General features: G+C 45.3%; 1 protein-coding gene across 4 annotated transcripts in view; it reads right to left on the bottom strand.

The window, feature by feature from the left end:
• Positions 1-26570, bottom strand: part of DISC1 (DISC1 scaffold protein) — a 434500-nt gene that overhangs the window by 230129 nt on the left and 177801 nt on the right. For 3 of the 4 annotated variants that reach the window (XM_012104955.5, XM_060406817.1, XM_042241165.2), the window contains exons 7-8: positions 16398-16452; positions 11340-11442 (exon numbers count right to left, since the gene is read on the bottom strand). In XM_012104955.5, the coding sequence (XP_011960345.4) occupies positions 11340-11442; positions 16398-16452 (158 nt within the window). The remainder of the gene's footprint in view (positions 1-11339; positions 11443-16397; positions 16453-26570) is intronic. The other variant, XM_042241166.2, reaches the window with a different exon arrangement.

Here is a 26570-nt window from a genome sequence, read left to right as displayed (position 1 = left end):
TAAAACTCAAAATACTTGGGGATAAATTTAAAGAAACATGAGAAAACTTCGACACAGAAAACCATTTTGAAGCTTCTGAGAGATCTAAGGAAGACTTAAATAATTAGACAGATACCATATATACATATATTAAAACTGAATTTTGTTATGATTTTCATTTTCCCCAAATTGATCTATTGATTCAACATAATTTCAATCAAAAGCTTATATGAGTCTTTTGTAGAACTTGAAGAACATATTCTAAAAATGTACAAGAAAATGCTAAACCAAAACAATCATTAAAAGGTAGAACGGAGGTAGAGGGCATCTGCTACCTGATTTCTTATTAACAGTGAAGTCACAGTAAATGCAGACAGCATGGTACCGGCGTAGAGACAGACAAACAGCCCTATGGAACCGAACAGACAGTCTAGAAGTGGACCCACACTCACAGAGCTAAGTGATTCTCAACCGAAGTGTCAAAGCAAGTCAATGAGGAAAAAGGAGTGCTTTCAGTGAAATACTGGAACAAGTAGCTACCTACCCGGGAAAAACAGTAACCCTAATACATACCTCAAACCATACACAGAATTTAATTAGAGATGGACCACAAACCTAAATGAAGAAGTGAAAGCTGTAAAGCTTCTAGAAGATATAGAAGAATATTTATCTAACTTTGGAGTCAGCAAAAGTTTTATAAAGGATGCAGAAATATTAATTATAAAAGAAAAATGGATAAATGGACTTCATCAAAATTAAAAACCTCTACTTCTCAAAATAAATATTAATTTATTTTGTATAAAATATTAATTATAAAAGAAAAAATGGACTTCATCAAAATTAAAAACCTCTACTTCTCAAAAAATACCATTAAGAAGATGCATAGGCAAGCCACAGACAGGGAGAAAATATTTACAATACATACATCTGAGGAAGGACTTGAGTCCTGCAACTCAATAATTAAATCACAAATAACCTGACTGGAAAGTGGACAAATGATGCCACAGACACATTACAAAGATATACACACGGCCAAGAGGCATATGAAAAAGCGTTGCCAGGAAAATGCACATTAAAGCGGTGGAGATTCCACTGCAAAACCAATCAGATGGCTCAGATTAATTGGACTGAAACCAGTTAACAAGGACAACCCGCTACTGGAACTGTCCCACATGGTGGAGATTGAAATGTACAACCACTTTGAGAAGGGTTCTGCCAGCTTCTTATAACTTTAACATACATCTATCCTGTGATCCAACAATTCCGCTGCTAGGTATTTACCCAAGAGAAATGAAACACATAAGCAAAAATTCTGGACTCGGATCTTCCCAGTCACCTTACTCACAACCCCAAACTGAAGACAACAGACATCCATCAGCTGGAGAACGCAGAAAAAGCGATACATCTACACACGGGAAGGCCACTCTCCAAGAAAACGCATGAACTCTTTATACATGCAGTGACACGGAAGCAAATCAAAAAAGACACAAGAGAGGGTACCCTACAGGGTTCTGATGATATTACATTCTAGAATGTGCTCCGTCTCTCAGCTGTGTCTGACTCTTTGCAACCCCATCGACAGCAGTCAGGCTCCTCTGTCCTCCACTGTCTCATGGAGTTTGCTCAAATTAACATTCACTGAGTTTTGATGCTATCTAACCATCCTATTCTCTGCCAACCCCTCTCCTTCTGCCCTCAATCTTTCCCACAATCAGGGTCTTTTCCAGTGAGTCAGCTCTTAGCATAAAGTAACCAAAATATTGAAGCTTCAGCTTTAGCCCTTCCAGTGAATACTCAGGGTTGATTTCCTTTAGGATTGACTAGTTTGATTGCCTTGCAGTCCAAGGGATTCTCAAGACTCTTCTCCAGCACCACAGTTCAAAAGCATCAATTATTTGGTGCTCAGCCTTCGTTATGGTCCACCTCTCACAGCAAGGACCATTTGAGTCCTAACTGTTGATATAGATTTGTAAGATCAGGAAAGCACCAGCATTTAAAACTTGAAGAATGGTGTAAGCAGCTTGGCAGAAAATCCTATAGAAAACAGTTCACTCTTGGAGGAAAAAAGTTACATCACCAATAGCCCAGGCAGAGGATGATAATGTATGGAGAAACAGGAGTCTTGACTTGAGTCAAACTGTGTATCAGGACACTCAGTCTGAATATGAAACATTTTAGAAAAACCTTAACCAATTCATTGCCCTTACATTTTTCTTTTTAAAGAGTGATATGTGAATTTTCAAAAGCTTAAGTACATCTCAAAGAGCTATTTCAGTAAGTATAAAATAAAAAGTCTAAGCCACAGAAAGCATTGCATCATTGTTTAATTGATAGCAATTTTTCTTTCTTAGTACTATATAAAATAATGGCTCATTTTATGTTCACTAAAATACATGTTGTTATCTCTGCTTTACAGTGGAGAAAAGTGAAATCTAGAGAATTAAATATCTTGCTGAAGGTTCCATAGCAGTAAAATGCAGGGCAAGTTTCCAACTCAAACACAGCTCCAGAAGTCTCCAGAATAATAGACTGTGCTCTTTATTTCTTCATTTTGATTATTTAATAGGCAGATTTCAATATTATATAAATATGGAAAAGGTTACAAAAATTTTTTCCATGTTAGGGCATTCTGAATACCCAAAAAATATCATTTCTGTTACTGAAATCCAATTTCCAATTCCATGACTGGATAAATATCTTTTGAGACTATTTATTGTCTATCACTGTGTGGGCATATACAGAAAGGAACAGGCGCAGTCCCTGCTCTCCAGGAAATTATCTTGAATAAAGGGGATAAATTGGGGAATTCCCTGGTGGTCCAGTGGTTGAAGCTTCACCTTCCAATGCAGGCGGTATGGGTTCAGTCCCTGGTGGGAAGTTAAGATCCCACATGCCTCATGGCTGAAAAACCAAAACATTAAAAAAAAAAAAGAAGAAGAAGCAATATTGTAACAAATCCAATAAATACTTTAAAAATGGTACATATCAAAAAAAAGGAGGGGGGGGATAAGATGTATGGTTAAGAAATATATATATATATATATATATATATATATATATATATATGCAAATATTCACTAGAAGGGTTCTTGGAAAGGAGATAATTCCAGAAAGGGAGATGCAGGCAGGTTCTCCAGAAAAGAACGCAAGGTTTCCAAAGAAGAAATGGGAACCTGGTTAAGCAAAGAGCCTCATCTTTGGTGGGAGGCATATGACTGAGGTGGAGCCTAGCGCAGCCAAGAAGTTGGTGGAAGCCCCCAAAGTCAAGCCAGTGGGTTCAGACCACTTAGGAAAACCAAAGTCCTGATAAGCAGAGCAGGCTGGACTCCACAAGCTTTGAGCTGTAAATGGAAACACAATTGAAACTTTTCTGGATCCATGACTTCTGTCTGAAAAATGGCCAGCGAGGGCCGCTGCTGGTGAAACCCCCAGAAGGGCCCCAAAGAAGCCAAAGGACCTGCCCCAGAGGTGTGGTTGCCGATGCACAACGCAGTCCCAGCACATGCGGCACCTTCAAGTTCCCTTCTCAGCCTGGGCTGAGGGAGCCCCCACCAATACCCCAGACCTAACCCTCACCCTCACTCTCATCCTGCAGGGCCATATTCTCAAGGCTACAGAGTTAATAAAATGTGGGGTAAGCACCAACTGGGCCCCAGAGACTTCAGGCAGAAGGTGCCAAGTGTGCAACTTCCTCCCGAGAATAGTTCAGAGACAAGACCTCTCAAAACAAACAGGAAGAGACTACAGAGATGGAGTGAGTGCCAGTATGGAAGGGGCCCTGCAAATACATCATCAGGCCCTCCTGCAACTCATCACCAGCTCTAGAGACCAAGGCCTCAATAAAACATGAGAGCAATCACTAATTAGGAACCTTCCTTGATCTGAAGGGGTAAGGCTTGGGAAAATACAGAGTGATGTGGAAGTTTCATATACGCAGAAAGAGGGTGAATTCCCAAAGAGACAGTCAATATCAAAACCCATGCCATGAGAAAGCATGACAGTGCCCTCGATAATATTTCATAAGCATTTTGGCTTCAGATCCAAGCCCAGGAGGTGAATCTGGCTTGAGGCAGCCCTCTCTGATTGCTGAAACTGGCCAGAGTGTTTAGATGAAAATTGAAAAAAAGAAATGTTAATCCTTGAAAGAAGTTCCATCAGTGACCCAGTAACCCCAGTCTCCATTACCCTGATGGGCCTTCCCTAAAGCCAAGGGGAATCTGTGTGCTGCGTGCTTAGTCACTTAAGCTGTGTCTGACTTTGCAACCCCATGGACTGTAGCCCACCAGGCTCCTCTGTCCATGGGATTCTCCAGGCAAGGATACTGGAAGGGGTTGCCATGCTCTCCTCCAAGGGATTTTCCCAACCCAGGTATCGAACCTGGATCGCCTGCACCTCCTGCACTGCACGTGGGTTCTTTTACCACCGAGCCATGGGGAAAGCCTGGAATCTTAGGGGTGCGTATATGCTTGGGCATCAAGTTGCACACATGCCCACCTGCTCTGCCCCAAGGGAACCGCACATAGGCCTTCAAGTAGGTTTTTTTAAAGCACCTGTCAAAATATTTTATTCTACAAATAACACAACTAAAAACTTCTAGGGGTATGCCAAAGCTAAAACTGATGTCATCCATTCTGTTCTCTCTAACTATATCCTGAGTGTCTCTGAATTCAAATATTTACTCTTCTCTGCTTCATGATATCTGCAAGTTACTTTCTGAGGTCATTACTTGAGTCTCATAGATTATAGAGCTCATAGATAAATTCTCCTTTTGCTAAGTCACTTCAGTCATGTCTGACTCTGTGTGACCCCATAGATAGCAGCCCACCAGGCTCCGCTGTCCCTGGGATTCTCCAGGCAAGAACACTGGAGTGGGTTACCATTTCCTTCTCCAATGCATGAAGTGAAAAGTGAAAGTGAAGTCGCTCAGTCGTGTCCGACTCGTAGTGACCCCATGGACTGCAGCCTACCAGGCTCCTCCATCCATGGGATTTTCCAGGCAAGAGTACTGGAGTGGGGCGCCATCGCCTTCTGCTTTAGTCTTCCCAAAAATCCAAGAAGGGGCTCTTGTAATCATTGTCTCTGCTTTCTAGTTGAAGAAACGGAGATCCAGAGAGTGACCCTCCCAATGTCACAAAGCTTTGGAATTTGAAGATGTCACATTAGATTAGTTAACTTGAACTTGGTTCTTCCAACCTCATGGTAGGTGCTCATTCTACCAAATACAGTTCAGTAAGGGACTTGGTAAGCACACGGCCACAAGTCATTCACACAGGGAGGGAACCACAAGAAGGCGAGTTGAATCCTGTGCTCAGACGGGCTGTTTCACTTGGTCAGTGCCCAGGCCTCACAATGACGTCCGCCCACGGGGACGTGCACACGCATGGTACTCGCTGGGCCAAGTGTGTTTCCATTTGTGATGATTCTCCTAAAATTATCCTCTTCAGTTCAGTTCAGTTCACTCAGTGGTGTCCGACTCTTTCTGACCCCATGGACTGCAGCACGCCAGGCTTCTCTGTCTTCCCATCCTCTTCTGCCTACCCAAATTTGAGCTATACTTGACTAGGGAAAAAGAAAGAAAGCCAGTGTTGAACATAAACCCCTAACTAATAGAATTCTGCATCTCTTCTCTGGTGTGACACCAGATTTTTTGAGGAATTCCAAGTTCAAGTCCACACCCTCTGCCTTCTAGGCACCGCCCTCAGCAACGTCAAGGCCACAATCAAGCACCAGCCAACTGCACCCATCCCCCTATCCGTGGTAGCTCCTTCAGCTAGAATCTGCTATTTTCTGCTGGTTTTGTTTCTTTCTTCCAGCCACCATGATTTCCTGAGACACTGAAAAACATCTTCTGTGAGCCAAGTTCCGTGACTGGTTCTGCACATCAAACATTTTGGCCATATTGCATAGAGGAGATGCGGGGAACAGAACGCTGTAACACAGGATTTTATTAATACATAAAACATAGACTGCTTCAACTAGCTTGAGAAAATGAGCTGCCTGGAGAGAGACAAAGTATACAGACAGACAGTGGCCAGATCATACGTAGAACAGAACCCAGCCTACAGCAGTGCACCAAGGAAACACTGCCCTGAGCACAGCAACCAGCAGAGGAGGCCAGCCAGCTGCAAGGCAGACTTGTAGGCAGGCAGATGCTTTCTCTATCCACAGCCCACAAAGCTAAACAACAGCTTCTGTAACAACTGGCCCTACATAGCCAGCACTTGATTGATAACAGCTTCCCTAACCTTTGTCCCTGCTTCCAGCTTAGGACCAATCAGAGAAAGCCAAATATGCTCCCCTAAGCAATCACACTGGCTGCTCTAGTTACCTCACCCCTAGCTTCCCCGAGGCCAACAGCTTCCAGTCCTTGCTGGAACCTCCTTTTTTTTCCACTGCAAAGCTTTCCCACTCCTCTGTCTGCCTTGGAGCTTCTGCCACAGCGTAAGTGATGGTGGTTGACTCCCTTGCTATTAAGGTTTCAACAATACCCTTTCCTTCTCATTTGGCAGGTCTCTAGTTCCACCTTGGATAAACATCATCTTTGAAAAACCTTTACTGAGTCTATCAGATCCCCCGGCCATTGATCAAAACCATGAACTTTTTAGAGAGAAGCAAATATTTTGTATTACCTAGAAAAACGAATTTTATTTCTAAGAATGTTCCTATTTCCCTCCAAATCACACAGTGGTACAGGATCTGCCTGCCAATACAGGAGACGCGGGCTCAACCCCTGGGTCAGGAAGATCCCCTGAAGAAGGAAATGGCATTCTTGCCTAGGAAATCTCATGGATAGAGGAGTTTGGCGGGCTACAGTCCTGGGATTGCAAAGAGTGGGACACAACCGAGCAACTAAGCAAGCACACACACACACATAAATCAAGGAGGATTTCAGGCTGCTGTTGTACCTAACCAATGCATTTTTATTATTCCCCCTGTCTGCAGAGGGCAGATGATTCCTAAATCAAGAGGATATCCTCAGTCCGTTGATCAAAACCAGGATGGGAGATCTAGACGCTTTCAGACCAACAAAAGGCCCTCTAAGAACCTAAGGGTATCCCATAAGGTCCTCTCGTTCAGTAGGGCTTCTAAGAATCTCTGAGCATTGTCCTAGCATCCTCACAGAGATCCTAAAATAGAGAAAGGCCTCTCTTGGAGATGTTTGTGCTTTTGTCTAACAGAGTGAGGGTTTGCTATTCTGACTATACAAAAACAGACCTGCCAGAATCCTAAAGAGAGTACCTCTTCCCACCTTGACCCTCCCTGCTGTGAAGCACAGCTCAGAAGGAAATAGAAACTGCATCACGTACAGAAGTTAAGGGGCTTCCCTGGTGGCTCAGCGGTAAAGAACCTGCCCGCCAGCACAGGAGATACAAGAGACGTGGGTTTGATCCCTGGGTCAGGAAGATCGCTGGAAGAAATGTCAGTCCGCGCCAGTATTCTTGCCGGGAAAATCCCATGGACAGAGGAGCATGGTGGGCTACAGTCCACAGCGTTGCAAAGAGTGGGACTTAGTGACTAAACCAACACCACCACAGAAGCTGATGGTGATCATCTGTCACCAATCCAACCCACAGGGCGGTCCATGGACTGAAAGGGCTGTTCACCACGGGGCTCAAGAGTGTCCGGGAAATAGGACGTGGGGGGTGTGTTCCCACCCCAGTTAACTCGGGGAACCCCTCATCCAATCAGTTCTCACCAGTTTCTCAGCTGATCTAAAAACTACACAGAAAACTCAGGCCTTCTGTGCAAGATACCATCTTAAGAATTTTCCTGGGATCCTAAACAGGAGATAATTCACATTTGAAAGAGGGTTTCTCTGTTGCCCAAATGATACATCTCCTCCCCTGGGCTTAATAGAGACACATCCACCTGCATTCCTGAGAAAGACACATTGATCAAGAAAGGCAAAAACCCTAATTCAGAAGCAAGACTGTATTCAATCTTTTTTCCTCTTAGCAAATGGGGCCATAATTCGAAGGAAATGGAATGTGAAGCTGTCGAGAGCCGAGCCCCACACGCGCGCCCGCGTGTTCTACGGGCCGTAAATAATACGCGTGACTGCGCCAGGCACCAAATTGCTCGTTAGCTGCCAACATTAGTTGTTTAATGATCTGAAGAGCAGAAGCTGCCAATTATTGTATTCCTTCTTAAAATGCCATTTAAAACCCATACATGTAATTATTATACCTTTTCATTAAATTTTTATGATTCTTCTGGAGTTGATGAGCTATGGATTCATTCAACTTATAAAGCAGGCTGTCATTGCATAACTGGGTTAAAAATCCATGCATCACACCTGGACACTAGCCCTGATCTAGCAGCATGCCGTTAATGGGGTTAACTGGACCACAGGACACGTTCCAGGGCCTCAACCTCTCCCTCTCTTCCTCAGGATCACAGTGTTTCTCCCTCCTACCTGATAGAGCTGATGTGGAAAAATAATAACAAACGCAGAGGAATGCTCAAAAGCAGTGTTCAGGGGCTTCCCTGGTGGTCCAGTGGTTAAGAATGCAGGGAACACCAGTTTAATCCCTCGTCCAGGAAGATTCCACATGCCTCGGGGCAACTAAGCCTGTGGGCTACAACTACCCAGCCCATGGTCCACAATAAGAAGCCACCACAACGAGAAAACTGCACAGCGCATCTAGAGAAAGCCCACGGACAGCAACAAAGACCCACAGCCAATAAATTAAATAAATCTTTTCTTTAAGTGCTATTCAAATGATAGAGTAAGATCCTATTTTCAGACACTCGACTTTTCAGCCTACTGATTAATGGAAAAGTATATCCCTTTATAACTACCAAATTAAGGAAGGATAATGATCCACTGAAAATCCTCCAGAAATCTCTTATCTATGACTAGGTTGTTACTCTGAATACATTAGTTTGTCTCCTGTTACCACTCTTTCCCCTACAGGAAGCGGTTGATCACACCCTCACTAAGCATCTCCAGATACATACATCTGTAGAAACCCTGGCTAGAATTACATGGCATCCAGAGTACATCTCATCTCTAAACTCTGAAACAGAAACTGGAAATGCAAACTACACAAATAGCTATTTAATATAATGTGTGCTCCTGCATTTTTAAGAGTCCTATAAGATATAAGCATCTGAATGCACAGTTCCAAAGAATAGCAAGAAGAGATAAGAAAGCCTTCTTCTGCGATCAATGCAAAGAAATAGAGGAAAACAACAGAATGGGAAAGAGTAGACATCTCTTCAAGAAAATTAGAGATACCAAGGGAACATTTCATGCAAAGATGGGCTCAATAAAGGACAGAAATGGTATGGACCTAACAGAAGCAGAAGATATTAAGAAGAGGTGGCAAGAATACACAGGAGAACTGTACAAAAAAGATCTTCACGACCTGGATAATCACAATGGTGTGATCACTCACCTAGAGCCAGACATCCTGGAATGTGAAGTCAAGTGGGCCTTAGAAAGCATCACTACGAACAAAGCTAGTGGAGGTGATGGAATTCCAGTTGAGCTATTTCAAATCCTGAAAGATGATGCTGTGAAAGTGCTGCATTCAATATGCCAACAAATTTGGAAAACTCAGCAGTGGCCACAGGACTGGAAAAGGTCAGTTTTCATTCCAATCCCAAAGAAAGGCAATGCCAAAGAATGCTCAAACTACCGAACAATTGCACTCATCTCACACGCTAGTAAAGTAACGCTCAAAATTCTCCAAGCCAGGCTTCAACAATATGTGAACCGTGAAGTTCCTGATGTTCAAGCTGGTTTTAGAAAAGGCAGAGGAACCAGAGATCAAATTGCCAACATACGCTGGATCATGGAAGAAGCAAGAGAGTTCCAGAAAAACATCTATTTCTGCTTTATTGACTATGCCAAAGCCTTTGACTGTGTGGATCACAATAAACTGTGGAAAATTCTGAAAGAGATGGGAATACCAGACTACCTGACCTGCCTCTTGAGAAATCTGTGATGCAGGTCAGGAAGCCACACTTAGAACTGGACATGGAACAACAGACTGGTTCCAAATAGGAAAAGGAGTCCGTCAAGGCTGTATATTGTCACCCTGCTTATTTAACTTATATGCAGAGTACATCATGAGAAACGCTGGACTGGAAGAAACACAAGCTGGAATCAAGATTGCTGGGAGAAATATCAATAACCTCAGATATGCAGATGACACCACCCTTATGGCAGAAAGTGAAGAGGAGCTAAAAGCCTCTTGATGAAAGTGAAAGTGAAGAGTGAAAAAGGTGGCTTAAAGCTCAACATTCAGAAAACGAAGATCATGGCATCTGGTCCCATCACTTCATGGGAAATAGACAGAGAAACAGTGGAAACAGTGTCAGACTTTATTTTCTTGGGCTCCAAAATCATTGCAGATGGTGATTGCAGCCATGAAATTAAAAGACGCTTACTCCTTGGAAGAAAAGTTATGACCAACGTAGATAGCATATTCAAAAGCAGAGACATTACTTTGCCGACTAAGGTCCATCTGTCTAGTCAAGGCTATGGTTTTTCCTGTGGTCATGTATGGATGTGAGAGTTGGACTGTGAAGAAGGCTGAGTGCCAAAGAATAGATGCTTTTGAACTGTGGTGTTGGAGAAGACTCTTGAGAGTCCCTTGGACTGCAAGGAGATCCAACCAGTCCATTCTGAAGGAGATCAGCCCTGGGTGTTCTATGGAAGGAATGATGCTAAAGCTGAAACTCCAGTACTTTGGCCACCTCATGTGAAGAGTTGACTCGTTGGAAAAGACTTTGATGCTGGGAGGGATAGGGGGCAGGAGGAGAAGGGGACAACAGAGGATGAGATGGTTGGATGGCATCACTGACTCGATGGACATGAGCCTGAGTGAACTCTGGGAGTTGGCGATGGACAGGGAGGCCTGGCGTGCTGCGATTCATGGGGTCGCAAAGAGTCGGACATGACTGAGCAACTGAGCTGAACTGATGCATCCCTTATAGGAGTACCCCGGTGGCTCAGTGGTAAAACCTCCGCCTGCAATGCAGGAGATGCAGGTTCAATCCCTGAGTCGGGAAGATCCTCTGGAGAAAGACACAGTAATCCACTCCAGTATTCTTGCCTGGAAAATCCCATGTACAGAGGAGCCTGCAGGCTACAGTCTATGGGGTCACAAGAGTTGGACCCGACTTAGCAAGTAAAAAATAGCAACCCATCCCTTATAAAGAAGCCACGCTGCCCATCTATTCCATGAGTTTCAGTGAGACTCCCTGGGAAGGCTCTGAGTTGTCAAGTGACAGGTAGAATGCTACACAACGTTCAGGCACAGGACGAATGTCAATCCAGGATGAGAAAGGGGTGCGGCGTTTGTCTTCACTCACTCCAGCTATCTCCACGTCCCCTCTGTCCCAGGTACCTGAGATGGCAAGCATTTTGGCTTCAAACAGTGCTGGCAGTTGGGTTTCAATATCATTAACCTTCTTTCTCAGGGCACTGCAGAGTCTTTCACTCATACACACCTAGAAAGAGAGAGGCAGCCATGACTCAGCATTTACTCAGGTAAAGATCAGAGGGCAACAGAGCACCAGCCAGATTCCCAGGTTTGTAAGTGGTAAAGGGGCAATACAGAATAACCGCAGGCAATTTCTTAAAAAACAAGCAACACATAAAGGAAGGAAGGATGGAAGGAAGAAAGAAGAGAGGGAGGGAGGGAAGGAGGGAGGAGGAGGAGAGGAGGGAGGAGGGAGAGAAGAGAGGAGGGAGGAGAGAGAGGAGAGAGAGGAGGGAGAGAGGGAGGAGGGAGGGGAGGAGGGAGGGGCAGGGAGGAGGGAGGGAGGGAGGAGGGAGGAGAGAGAGGAGAGAGACCAGGAGGGAGAAGGGAGGAGGGAGGGGAGGAGGGACATGGAGGAGGGAGAGAGAGGAGGGAGGAGGGAGCAGGGAGAAGCAGGGAGGAGAGAGGGAAGAGGGAGAGAGCAGGGAGGGAGGAGAGAGGGAGAGAAGGGAGGAGAGAGCAGGGAGGGAGGAGGGAGGAGAGAGGGAGGGAGAGGAGGGTGAGACCAGGGAGGGAGGAGGGAGAAGGGAGAGACCAGGGAGGGAGGAGGGAGAAGGGAGAGAGCAGGGAGGAGGGAGGGAGGAGGGAAAGAGCAGGGAGGGAGGAGGCAGGGAGGAGGGAGAGGAAGGAGGGAGGGAAAGGAGGAAGAGAGCAGGGAGGGAGGAGAGAGGGAGAGGAGGGAGGAGTGAACAGAGAGGGAGGAGGGAGGGAGGAGAGGAGGGAGAGAACAGGGAGGGAGGAGGGAGGGAGGAGAGGAGGGAGAGAACAGGGAGAGAGGAGGGAGACAGGAGAGAGCATGGAGGAGGGAGGGAGGAGAGAAAGAGCAGGGAGAGAGGAGGGAGCAGGGAGGAGGGAAAGAGCAGGGAGGGAGAAGGGAGCAGGGAGGAGGGAGCAGGGAGGAGGGAGCAGGGAGGAGGGAGCAGGGAGGAGGGAGGGAGGAGGGAGGGAGGAGGGAAAGAGCAGGGAGGGAGGAGGGAGCAGGGAGGAGGGAGGGAGCAGGGAAGAGGGAGGGAAGAAACTGAGATGAGCTCGCACAAGTGGATACAACCACAAGTAAATAACTGGAGCCCTCTCCCTGCTCCCTCCCCAGGGCCTCTGCATGCTGGCATCCTCCTCTGAGTGGCTTGGCTTGTCCCTGGTGGCATAGCCCACAGGGTTTGCCTTGGGAGGAAGGGCCGTGTGGATCACCCACAGAACATAAGCACCCCCCAGCCCTTCCTCCCCTCCACCTGCCCCTGCAGGTTGTCTGTCCATAATGCCCTCTCCAGCTGACACACTGCTGCCATTCTCCTTCATTTTCCTCTTGCCTCTCTGGGGAGGACACACGCTATGGGAGTGGGGATTTCATTCTGTGTCTGGCACATAGTAGGCAGGAAAGAACGGTGCACAGATGTTGCGATCAAGGGCAGAGAGTCCCTAGTGGACGCTGTCTAATAAAACTTGAGGGTAAATACTTGCTGGGAAGCCAGATTTGAAAAATAGACAAGTAGATCTCAGGAAAGTTTGCAGGTTTTAGCATTTCACTTCCTACATCTTTCTTGATCTTTAAAATATAGCAAAAATCTTAAATCTGTTTGTTTTTCCAGATGTCTTAGGCTATTTTGTATTTGTTTGAAGCTAAAACATGACATTTTGTTTCTTTTATTTAGAGCAAAAACCTTGTATTCAATTGCTACCTATACTGAGATTAATGAACTACCTAAAAAAACCTCCAGTTCAGCGAGCGCAGAGAGCACAGTTGAATAACAATGAATACATATGTGAAGACATCTGGGGAATCCACAAAGGATGTTACTTAGAAGCACCTTTCTTTCCTCACCAAAAACCCAACATTCCATTCAAGAAATAAAAACCCAGGTGGGTTCACAGAGCCCAGAGAAAACATAAAATTTAATCTCCCCAGAAGTTTCCAGCTCCTGCTAGACATTATCACCTTGAAGTGCTTTGCTGACCTCAGACTTCAACAGAGATTCTTTCTAAAATCAACACAGACCTCGCCCACCCTGCCTAAAACAGTACGCCTTCGCCCCCATGGCCTTAAGCTTGTTCCTTTCCATTAAGCAGCTGTAATCTCCCAAATCGCTTTATAAAACTCTTCTTATAAATCTCTTCATAAAAATCTCTGAATGAAGGGACAGTGTAAAGGCTTCTACCCCAAAGCTCGCACCAGCAGAGCTGAGCAACCACTGTCCAAAGCCATCAATTTGGAGACACCCTCTCAGTGGCCCTGAGATTCGTCCCAGGGGCGGGACCAGAAGGTAAAGGAAGCTGCTGTTACATCCACCCAAGCAGTCTCATGGGCCCCATGCTGATGACAGGAACATGCCCTCCCCTTGGTCAAAAGCGTGTCACCAGAGGTCCCAGGACATTTCTGTCCACTCCATCACCCCGTTCATGATTGTTGCACCTCATCCGGGTACGTCCAGCATTTCTGATTTTAGCTCACAGTCTCTCTTAACCACAATTGGGTCAGTTTCTCTTTTATTGAGCGAGCTGTCACTATTAATATAAAACAACCTCTAAATCTTCTTATTAAATTGCAACGTACATTCTTTCCGGCACTGCTGAATGTAATCTAATATCTACCAACCTCCAGATACCCCATTTATTTCCAACACTTTCTTCCAACTCCTTTATCCCCTAATTACCTTTGGTTTGGGTAACCCATAAGAGTCAAAAAATGTACTGAGTGGAAGGGAGGTGCCAGCTCTCTTTGAGAAAGGAGTTGAAAGAATATCAGATTATTGCGTCTAATACACCGAAGAAAGAAGGCTGGGCCAAGCTGTGACTTTTACTTCAAGGTCACCAGTCAATCAAGTTCAGAGTAGAGAGAAAGTTGTTGTGTGCGACTGAGCAGTTTTAATTCTCTATAGACTAATATATGGCCTGATACACACACACATTCATGTATGTGCACATATGCACACCCACCTATACACACAAACACACATGCCTGCAGGCGTGCATGACCCAGAAAACCTGCATCTCCTTTTTTATTCCCAAATAAACTTAGACCCTAAGGAACTCATTATCAAATAGAGCTTTTCCATTTACATTTTAAAATCGTAGGCATGCATTTGCTAATTTGATGGAAAAGCATGGGAATTGCAATTTTTTGTGTGAATGTTTTAGAGAAAAGATACAAATAAAGCAAAAGGCTTTTGGCCTTTGGGCAAATCATAGCAGCTGGAGGCGACCAGCGAACCCCAGTGCCGTGCACAGATGTGTACCTGTGTGCGTACATGAGATAAGATGTCGTAGAAAACGCACACGCACAAACACCATCTGTGTTACAGATTAGGCACACCGACACCCTCCCTGTTGGGATCCAGACTCATTCGTGTTACACACACAGTATGTGTGTTTGTCTGATGCCCAATAAACCCAAACCCAAGAGTCCTTTCACGTTTTAATTCTACACAGAAATTAGGATGTACTTATAAACGGCATAATTTCTAGTAGGAAGTGCAAGAGGTGCTTCTACCACCTCCCCATCCAGGAAGCTTTGGCCCCACCTCAGCTCCCCAGTGGCTGCCCTGGAGGTCACAGAGTGCGTGGGACAGGAATGTCCATGGGGACATCACCGTCACGGTTAAGGCGGAAATCCAGGTGTGCTGTCGAGCATCCGCTCTTGCCTCCTATAACAGAACCGGTAAACCAAGCCAGTGTTGGCACTGGCTCCAGTGTCTCCAGTTGGGCAGGAGACAAGGCATCAGCCACACAGCCTGGGAGCCTGAAATAAAGCTCTTTCCCAAGTTCTGCATGTGGATTCAGGTCCCCACACGGCCGCCTGAGTCTCATCCCGCCCTCCTGCTCTGGGTGAGCACTCTGCGGTGGTTCTTTGGGAAGGCAGGGCAGCTGGACTTCGAGCGTTCTGGGGTCCGAGGCTCAGTCTCACAGGAAGCTCTTTTTCGGTGCAGAGCAGAACTGCCCATCAAACTGCTGTTGTGCAGTTTTTAGCAAAATCATATAAAATTTTTTTCAAAAGTGGACGAGACACAAAAACCAGGAAAAGGACCAGAGCCACTATGGACATTTTTTGCCAAGAATACATCCACTGTCTTGGCTCTGCTGGGGTCTACAAACCCCCCACGGTCTTCCTGCTCTCCGCCCTGGGGACAGAGAACAAGATCTTCCCTCCAGGCCAGTGGACTCCTGGCTGCTTTGCTCCCTGCTCAGAATCCTGACCTTTACTTATTTCAACCATGTTATAACCACCCTGGTTCCCAGACCCAACACAAATCATTAATGGTTCAGACCTAGCTCTCTCCCTGCCTCCCCTCTAATGATAATTTACAGGGTAATTGATCCTGCTTCATAGGATAACTTGGTGGGGAGTAACTATCTCTGTGGAGGAGGGTTTTGTTTCGTAAACTGTGGTTATCCTCACTAGCTGCACACTGACTATTTACGTGAATTGACTATGTGCTCCCAGGGAATAATGTTGAGTCCTCTATCTCTATGCAAAGCAAGGTGCTGATATGAAGTATAAATGGTAGGTAAGATAGGCAAAATGATTTCAAAGTCAACTTATTAAAAAAAAAAAAAAACAAGCACCTACTGTACCATTTCCATCTGTTTGTGAAAACCTGAACCCAGCTCTTCAGGAAGGGAATGTACTCAACCTGTCAGATTACACCCATCCTAGAAGGCTTTTTAAGCAAAGACATTTGATTCTGCACAGCTGTAATCGTGTTTCCCTCCCCGAAGGCCAAGCCCGTCGATGCCTGGGGACCACAGCCAGAACATCCACCAGAGGAGCCGCCCTCGGCCCTGGCTCGTGGGCTGGCCCATCACTTAGCCTGTAGAATGGTTTTGCCAAGTTTATATTTTGTCCAGAGCCCAGGTGATCTGTGACATGAAATTATATCAAAAGAAAACTTCAGCAACTTCTTTAGAAAGTGGGCATAGAAAGGTACTTACCTTAGCAGTGATTTCTTTAAGTGACAAGCTGAGGGACTTTATCCTTTCCTGGAGGCTAGAAGAATTGAAAAGAGGACATTGGTCTTAGTAAAATGCTCAGTCCTACCACGTGTTTATAAGATGGCAAAACAGTGAAGCTTCTATCAGCCCAACGGCTGAAGAAGAACAGTAGGAAAGAAGATCCCAAATTGGTTCTGTTTGACTGGAGAAGGAAATGGCAACCCACTCCAGTATTCTTGCCTGGAGAATCCCATGGACAGAGGAGCCTGGTGGGCTACAGTCCACGGGGTTGCAAAGAGTTGGACACAACTGAGCGGCTTCACTAACTCACTCACTCACTCACTCAGGAAGCTGAGTTTTCCCTCCCTAATCACACTCTACCTAGGCTAGTATTTCAATGCTAACAGATTTCAATCTGTTAGCATTCCCATAAGCACATCCACTGGCAGACTGAACAACTCAGATGTGTTTCTGGCAGCAAAATATCAAATTACATTCCTACAAGCACCTTTCAAGAAGGCCGGTCTATCCAGGGTAGTCTCACAGTCAGGTGACCCAATATAATCTATTTGGGTTAATAATTCACTCATATGTTCCGAGCATCTTCTGGGTTTAGCAGGGAGGTGCAGCAGAGAGAAGACACATATATTTAAAGTATCTAAGATAGAATTCTCTGCTCTTTAGGCTTTTCCCTGCTTCTTTTTTTCTCCTTAGCACTATGCATCTTGACATATTTATTTACTCATGTAATTTCTTTCTCCCCTCTTTGGAATAAGAGTTCCACAACTGGAGCAACTGCCTGCATCCTCGTGTGTCCATTCCTGTGTCCTTGGTGTGCAAGGTAATTCCTGGAGCTTACAGGTGGGGACTCAGTCAATATCTACAGAATGACCAAGTGAATGAATGAAACGAACTCTCAGACTTGATTTCCATCACTGCCATCGCTGCCATCACTGCCATCACTGCCATCACTGCCATCAGTTACCACTGCCATCACTGCCATCACTGTTTTATCACGGGCATCACTGTCATCAGTTATCACTGCCATCACTGTTTTATCACTGTCACCACTGTCATCAGTTATCACTGCCATCACTGTTATCTATGGGAGAAAAGTACAAAGGAGCCACAAAGAGTCAGACACGACTGAGAACACACACACGTGACAACCAACGGAGAAAGACGGGGAGGAAGGGCCAGCTATGGATTTGGGATTAACACATACACACTAGTGTATATAAAATAGACAAACAAGGACCTACTGTATAGCATCGCGAACTATACTCAGCATCTCAATACACGGGAAAAGGATTTGAAAAAGGATAAACGTGTAAGCATGCACATTTCAGATCACCAGCAGTAATGTAGCAGATGGGTGAACTGTTTTAGAGAGGATTGCCAGGTATCATACTCTCACAGGTTCTTAGGAAATTTTGTGGAATGTTTTAAGAGTTACTGAAATTCATTTATGGAATATTTTCATGGAGAAGGAAATGGCAACCCACTCCAGTGTTCTTGCCTGGAGAATCCCAGGGACGGGGGAGCCTGGTGGGCTGCCGTCTATGGGGTCGCACAGAGTCAGACACAACTGAAGTGACTTAGCTTAGCTATATGCGTGAATGTGTGTGCACCTCATTCAGTCATGTCTGACCCTTTGCAACCCTGTGGACTGTAGCCCACCAGGCCCCTCTGTCCACAGGATTCTCCAGGCAAGAATACTGGAGTCGGTTGCCGTGCCCTCCTACGGGGATCCTCCCAACCCAGGATCAAACCTGCATCTCTTACATCTTCTGTGTTTGCAGGAGGGTTCTTTACCACTAGCACCACCTGGGAAGTCATATATACATACATAACTGGGTCACTCTGCTGTACCCCTGAAACTAATGCATTGTATAATCAATTTTTTAAATGAATTAATTAAAAGTAATAATAATATTATCTTATAAATAGGTTTTCCCAGCCACATACAGACTAGTTCATGTATCAACAATTAAGACAGAATTTAGCTGACCAAAATGTCAGTGCCTTTAGCTCGTGCCCAGCAGGTCAAGCACCATCCTTCCAGGGTTTGACATGTTCATGGGTCTTGGCCCAGTCCCAGAAAGAAGATTAGTCTCCTCTCAAATACTGATGTTAAAGCAGGGAGGCAGAGAGGCAGATAATTGAATGCATTGTTTTATATTTGATTTGATTTATATTTAATTTATTTAATTTATGCTATATTACTTTTCACAGTAGATTCACCTCCCTAATTATGTTTCGCTCAGGCTAATATTAGCATTAGTTGCATCCCTGGGGTACACACAGAATGGAAGCAATGGGGGGCAGAAGAATATAAATCATCTATACCCCACGTGAGTGATTTTCAAGCTATTTTTAGTAGTAGAGCTCTTTCAAATGAACTTTTACTCAGAATAGTCATATATACAATAGATAATAGGGGATCTACTCTGACTGAGGTGGGATGTCTGGCCTGGGGTACAGATGAGGTCACACGGACCTGCACACTGAATATTACCACCGTCACCCAGGCCTGTCACTCACTCAGTCACGTCTAGCTCTGCAGCCCCATGGACTGTAGCCCACCAGGCTCCTCTGTCCATGGGATTCTCCAGGCAAGAATCCTGGAGTGGGTTGCCATTTCCTCTCCCAGGGGATCTTCCAGGGGTCCCCAAATCATGATTCCAGGAGCAGGAATACAAATTGAAAACCACCAAATTAGAGGAGTTAAATGTTTATAAATATGAGTTACATGTACTTCAGTGATTAAAATGAATCCCCACATTTCTTTGAAGCCTGCATATGGTTAATGACAAGTAAACTGCTCTCTCAGATCAAATTATGCGGTACCCTGGAAACACACATTGTCTCCACAAATTAACACATAATGTTTTAACAAACACACCAGGCCTAATTTACTCAAATGAGTGTCTTCCTGCAAAGCAGCCACCCTAGGAATAACAGTGTCAAACATTTATTGAGCACTCACTGTGTGCCAGGCGCTCTCCCTTGTATTCCTTACATGGATTAGCCTTTTAAATTCACATAACTCTATGAAGTAGGTACCTAATATCTACATCTTCAGACGAGAAAACTCCAAGAGAGATTTCAGTAATTTTCTCAGGGTCAGCTAGGTGGTAAATGGGAGAATGATAACCCAGGCGGTTTAGCTGTCTGTTCTTCTAACCACTAAATTATGCTAGCTCTTCCGGAAGATGTGTAATCATTTGAGGTATACTGTCACTGTATACACTGGTTTTTGTTTTTTGTTTTTTTTTTTTTACCTTTTTATTTTTTTATTTTTTTTACTTTACAATACTGTATAGGTTTTGCCATACATTGACATGAATCCAGCACGGGTGTATATGCGTTCCCAAACATGAACCCTCCTCCCACCTCCCTCCCCATAACATCTCTCTGGGTCATCACCATGTACCAGCCCCAAGCATGCTGTATCCTGCGTTGGACATAGACTGGCGATTAGATTCTTATATGATAGTATACATGTTACAATGCCATTCTCCCAAATCATCCCACCCTCTCCCTCTCCCTAAGAGTCCAAAAGTCCGTTATACACATCTGTGTCTTTTTTGCTGTCTTGCATACAAGGTCGTCATTGCCATCTTCCTAAATTCCATATATATGTGTTAGTATACTGTATTGGTGTTTTTCTTTCTGGCTTACTTCACTCTGTATAATCGGCTCCAGTTTCATCCATCTCATCAGAACTGATTCAAATGAATTCTTTTTAACAGCTGAGTAATACTCCATTGCGTATATGTACCACAGCTTTCTTATCCATTCATCTGCTGATGGACATCTAGGTTGTTTCCATGTCCTGGCTATTATAAACAGTGCTGCGATGAACATTGGGGTACATGTGTCTCTTTCAATTCTGGTTTCCTCGGTGTGTATGCCCAGAAGTGGGATTGCTGGGTCATAAGGTAGTTCTATTTGCAATTTTTTAAGGAATCTCCACACTGTTCTCCAAAGTGGCTGTACTAGTTTGCATTCCCACCAACAGTGTAGGAGGGTTCCCTTTTCTCCACACCCTCTCCAGCATTTATTGCTTGCAGATTTTTGGATCATAGACATTCTGACTGGTGTGAAGTGGTACCTCATTGTGGTTTTGATTTGCATTTCTCTAATAATGAGTGATGTTGAGCATCTTTTCATGTGTTTGTTAGCCATCCGTATGTCTTCTTTGGAGAAATGTCTATTTAGTTCTTTGGCCCATTTTTTGATTGGGTCATTTATTTTTCTGGAATTGAGCTGCAGAAGTTGCTTGTATATTTTTGAGATTAGTTGTTTGTCAGTTGCTTCATTTGCTATTATTACACTGGTTTTTAGAATCCTATTGTAGAATGGTGTTGAGTTTACTCAGTCACATCTGACTCTCTGCAACCCCATGGACTGTGGCCCGCCAGGCTCCTCTGCCCATGGGATTTCTCAGTCAAGAAAACAGAAGTGGGCTGCCATTTCCTTCCCAGGGGATCTTCCCGACCCAGTGACTGAACCCAGGTTTCTTGTGTTGTAGGTGGATTCTTTACTGTCTGAGCCACCAGGGAGGCCCTGAATTTACAACACAAATTCATCATTTGTAAATGGACATTATCCTCTACTCACAAATGGTACTTAAATCATTTGACTGAAATTCACCCTCAACACATGAAGCCTCAGAAAAAGTTGAGACTATTAAGAAGAATGTGCTATACAGAAAAGTACAATAGGGGCAGCTGGGCTTGAGGCTGGTGGTGGCAAAAGGAAATTGAGTATACAGGGGTCTATTACGGGTTGAGAGTGTGCCCCCAACCCCAATTCATTATGTCAGTGTCCTCAGAAGGGTACCTTATTTGGCGATAGTGTCTTTACAGAGGTGATCAATTAAAACGAGGTCATCTGGGTGACCCTAATCCAATATAACTGGTGTCCTTATGAAAAAGGGAAATTCGAACACAGAGAGAGACACACACGGGGAAGACCACAGACAGGAACACGGGGAGAAGGCAGTCACCCGCGAGCTGAGGAGAGAGCCTGGCACAGACTCTCACCGCACAGCCCTAGAAGGAGCCAGCAGCGCCCACACCTGATCCTGGACTTCCCGCCTCCAGCACTGTGTTTAATTTAAGCCCCTCGGTCTGTGGGAGTCTGTCATGGCAGCTCTAGCAAACTAACATATGTGAAATCTCCATTTTTAACAGTATGATTAATTACATGTGTTATTAAGATCCTATACACTGGTGCTCCAGTTCAGTTCAGTTCAATCGCTCAGTCATGTCCAACTCTTTGTGATCCCATGTACTGCAGCATGCCAGGCTTCCCTGTCCATCACAAACTCCTGGAGCTTGCTCAAACTCAAGCCCATCAAGTCAGTGATGCCATCCAACCATCTCATCCTCTGTCCCCTTCTCCTCCTGCCTTCAATCTTTCCCAGCAACAGGGTCTTTACAAATGAGTCGTTCTTTGCATCAGTGGCCAAAATATTGGAGTTTCAGCTTCAATATCAGTCCCTCCAATGAATATTCAGGACTGATCTCCTTTAGAATGGACTGGTTGGATCTCCTTGCAGTCCAAGGGACTCTCGAGAGTCTTCTCCAACACCACAGTTCAAAAGCATCAATTCTTTGGTGCTCAGCTTTCTTTATAGTCCAGCTCTCACATCTATACATGACTACTGGAAAAACCATAACTTTGACTAGATGGACCTTTGTTGGCAAAGTAATGTCTCTGCTTTTTAATGTTGTCTAGGTTGGGCATAGCTTTTCTTCCAAGAAGCAAATGTCTTTTAATTTCATGGCTGCAGTCACCACCTGCAGTGATTTTGGAGCGCAAGAAAATAAAATCTGTTTCCATTGTTTCCCCATCTGTTTGCCATGAAGTGATGGGAATGGATGCCATGATCTTAGTTTTTTGAGTGTTGAGTTTTAAGCCAACTTTTTCACTTTCCTCCTTCACTTTCATCAAAAGGCTCTTTAGTTCTTCACTTTCTGCCATAAGGGTAGTGTCATCTGCATATCTGAGGTTATTGATATTTTTCCTGGCAGTCTTGATTCCAGCTTGCTCCAGGGTCCAAAGAAAAAAGTCTACTCCATGTGGTCACGATGGCCCTTCTGCTTGTTTCAGACTAATAGATGATTTCATTTTCAACTCACCCAAGTGGGAAACAGAAAACCTCTCCCACAATAGATTGTAAACATTCTTGCCTTGTAGTGTAGGCTCTAAGGACAGGTGGCTATTAAAAAATTGCATGTGACAATGTCTTTGAGTTTTTAAAAACTGATTATGGGGCCTTTGAAGTGGAAGTGGTAGTCTCACAGTCACGTCCTACCCTTTGTGACCCCATGGACTGTAGCCCGCCAGGCTCCTCTGTCCATGGGATTCTCCAGGCAGGAATACTGGAGTGGATTGCCATTTCCTTCTCCAAGGTCTTCCCAACCCAGGGATTGAACCTGGGTCTCCTGCACTGCAGGCAGAGTCTTTACTATCTGAGCCACCGAGGAAGCCTCTGGGTTAGTATAAAAGCACACAAATGCCTTAGCTTCAGGTTAGGGGTGAAAAGGGGCTCCTTAAATCCCCTGGAGAAGGGAATAGCTTCCCACTCCAGTATTCCTGCCTTGAGAATTCCGTGGAAGAGAAGCCTGGCGGGCTACAGTCCTTGGAAGCAGACATGACTGACCAACTCACACTTTCACTTTTTCACAGTAACGAATCTAAACAGAGAAACCTATATGAAGGTCAGGAAGCAACAGTTAGAACTGGACATGGAACAACAGACTGGTTCCAAATAGGAAAAGGAGTATGTCAAGGCCGTATATTGTCACCCTGCTTATTTAACTTATATGCAGAGTACATCATGAGAAACGCTGGGCTGGAAGAAGCACAAGCTGGAATCAAGATTGCCAGGAGAAATATCAATAACCTCACATATCCAGATGACACCACCCTTATGGCAGAAAGTGAAGAGGAACTAAAAGCCTCTTGATGAAAGTGAAAGAGGAGAGTGAAAAAGTTGGCTTAAAGCTCAACATTCAGAAAACTAAGATCATGGCATCTGGTCCCATTACTTCATGGGAAATAGATGGGGAAACAGTGGAAACAGTGTCAGACTTTATTTTTGGGGGCTCCAAAATCACTGCAGATGGTGACTGCAGCCATGAAATTAAAAGACGCTTACTCCTTGGAAGGAAAGTTATGACCAAACTAGATAGCATATTCAAAAGCAGAGACATTACTTTGCCAACAAAGGTCTGTCTAGTCAAGGCTATGGTTTTTCCAGTGGTTATGTATGGATGTGAGAGATGGACTGTGAAAAAAGCTGAAGAATTAATGCTTTTGAACTGTGGTGTTGGAGAAGACTCTTGAGAGTCCCTTGGACTGCAAGGAGATCCAACCAGTCCATTCTGAAAGAGATCAGCCCTGGGTGTTCTATGGAAGGAATGATGCTAAAGCTGAAACTCCAGTACTTTGGCCACCTTGTGCGAAGAGTTGACTCATTGGAAAAGACTCTGATGCTGGGAGGGATTGGGAGCAGGAGGAGAAAGGGACGACAGAGGATGAGATGGCTGGATGGCATCACCGACTCGATGGACGTGAGTTTGAGTGAACTCCGGGAGTTGGCGATGGACAGGGAGGCCTGGCGTGCTGCAATTCATGGGGTCGCAAAGAGTCGGACACGACTGAGCGACTGAACTGAACTGAACTGAATCTAAACAGTAGAAGCCAAGACATGGTTAAGGGCCAGAATAAGACACTTTTAGGGGAAAATATCAGCCAGGCAATTCGGGTTCAGTGACTCAGGATGAAATACAGTTTGAAGGAAGAGTCCAAGTATGCTGCGACCACTGACTCATACCATGGACTTCCTCCCCTGAAACACTGCAGTGGGCTCTGAAGTGGTCCCCTGCTTTTGTCCTCACCCCCTACTGTCTATTCTTAATCCTATATCCAGAGTGAGCCTTCTCAGGCACTGCATGAAACCCATAAACCCATAAACCCATTCTCTAATGCACTCAGGTAAAGCCCATCCACAAGGACCAGCATGGCCCTCTCCCATAACCTCTCTGACCTTCTCTCCTACAACAACCTCCTTCACTTTCTCTGCCTGGCCACAGAGGCCTCCTGATGCTCCTCAAATCCACTGATGCAGACCCCTCTGGCTGGTGCTCTCCTTCCAAGACATGCACCAGACCAGTCCCTCCTACCTTCCAGTCCCTACTCTGGTCTAAGCACTCCACACCCCCAGGGAGCCCAAACTGATTGCTGCCTATAAACCTGCACACTTAACATCTCGTCCTTTGTCTTCCCCCATAGCATTCACTGCCTCCTAACCAACGATGTGATTTACTTATTAATTGTGCTTACTGCTTATTTCTATTTATTGTTTATATCTGCTTTCTTCTCGCACTAGTAGGAAAGCTCCGCAAGGCCAAGGCTCTTCCATGTAGAAATACCTGGAGCATAGTGGGTGGTGAGTGAATGAGCACTCTCTTGTCTTCTTTCTAAGGACCAGGTGTGGCATTGTGGGAACATCCCCATCTCTATCAGACATGCCCTCAAACCACAGGATGGTGAGAGGCTCCCTCTCTGCTCCACACCCCTACTGCCCCAGCACAAGTGGGGATTAAGGATGGGCTTCCCTGGTGGCTCAGACGGTAAAGCGTCTGCCTGCAACGCGGGAGACTTTGGTTCGATCCCTGGGTCGGGAAGATCCCCTGGAGAAGGAAATGGCAATCCACTCCAGCACTCTTGCCTGGAAAATCCCATGGACGGAGGAGCCTGATAGGCTACAGTCCATGGGGTCGCAAAGAGTCGGACACGACTGAGTGACTTCACTTCACTTCCCAGGTGGCACTAGTGGTAAAGAATTCCCCTGCCAGTGCAGGAAACATAAGAGACATGGATTCAGTCCCTGGGCTGGGAAGATCCCCGGAGGAGGCCATGGCAACCCACACCAGTATTCTTGCCTGGAGAATCCCATGCACAGAGGAGGCTGGTGGGTTACAGTCCATGGGTCACAAAGAGTTGGACACAATTGAAGCAACTTAGCATGCACGCAGGCATGCATGAATGCAATATTGATTTAAGAAATAGTGCAGGACAGTAATGAAATCAGTGAACTCCAGCTCAGGCAGGAAGGTCAGAAAGATCTAATTCATTCAATATAGTCTCTTGAAAAACAGGCCAGGCTACTAAGAGTTCCATGCACATCCAGTTCTTTCCCGTGCCACCCTTCCTCCTCACTGGCATTTGAGGACACTGGAGCTTTCCTTTCATTGTTTCAAGGATAGGGACCCCCACCCCCCGCCCGCAGTGGTGCAGAGGTAAAGAATCCATCTGCAGTGTAGGAGACGCAGAGGATAAGGGTGCAATCCCAGGCCAGCAGATCCCCTGCAGGAAGATATGGCAACCCAGTCCAGTATTCTTGCCTGGAAAATCTCATGAACAGGGGAGCTTGGCAGACTCCGCACACACACTGCTCCTCACCAGCCTGCTGTGGGTGGAGGTTTATGTGAGAGGAAGAAGAGGTTAAAGACATGGTGTCCACTCAAGAAGACCTCCTCTCCTCCTTCTAAATCCCAGCTCCTAGAAGTCCTCCTCTCTCTGACTTGTCTCTTTTGGATGGCTCCTTTTCATAGAACATGTAGGGGTTGAATTGTGTCCCCCTAAAACTCATATATTAAAGTCCTAATCCCCCATGTCTCAGCATGTCACTTTAATGGCGATAAGGTCACTGCAAATGCAATTGGTTAAGATGAGGCTGCTAGGGTGGGCCCCACTCCTATTTAACTGGTGGAGAAATTTTTACTCGGAAACACACATGGACAGAAAACAGTGTAAAAAGATGCTGGTAGAAGATGGTCTTCTACAAGCTGAGGAGAAGCTTGGAACAGATCCTACCTCAAAGCTCCAGAAGGAACCAACCTCTTCCCCACCATCACCTTGATCTTGGACCTCTAACCACAATAAATGTCTGTGTGTAAGCCACCCATGTTCAGTACTTTGTTACTTAGCTGTGTCTGACTCTTTGTGACCCCATGGACTGCAGCCCACCAGGCTTCTCTGTCCATTGGATTCATCAGGCAAGAATACTGGAGTGGGTTTCCATGGCCTCCTCCAGGGAATCTTCCCAACCCAGGGATTGAACCTGGGTTTCCTGGATTGCAGGCAGATTTT

Source organism: Ovis aries, chromosome 25 (assembly GCF_016772045.2).
Source record: "Ovis aries strain OAR_USU_Benz2616 breed Rambouillet chromosome 25, ARS-UI_Ramb_v3.0, whole genome shotgun sequence".
In the NCBI taxonomy this organism is placed as follows: domain Eukaryota; kingdom Metazoa; phylum Chordata; class Mammalia; order Artiodactyla; family Bovidae; genus Ovis; species Ovis aries.
The sequence above is the reverse complement of the archived record's forward strand: the minus strand, read 5'-3'. Positions and strand labels throughout refer to the sequence as shown.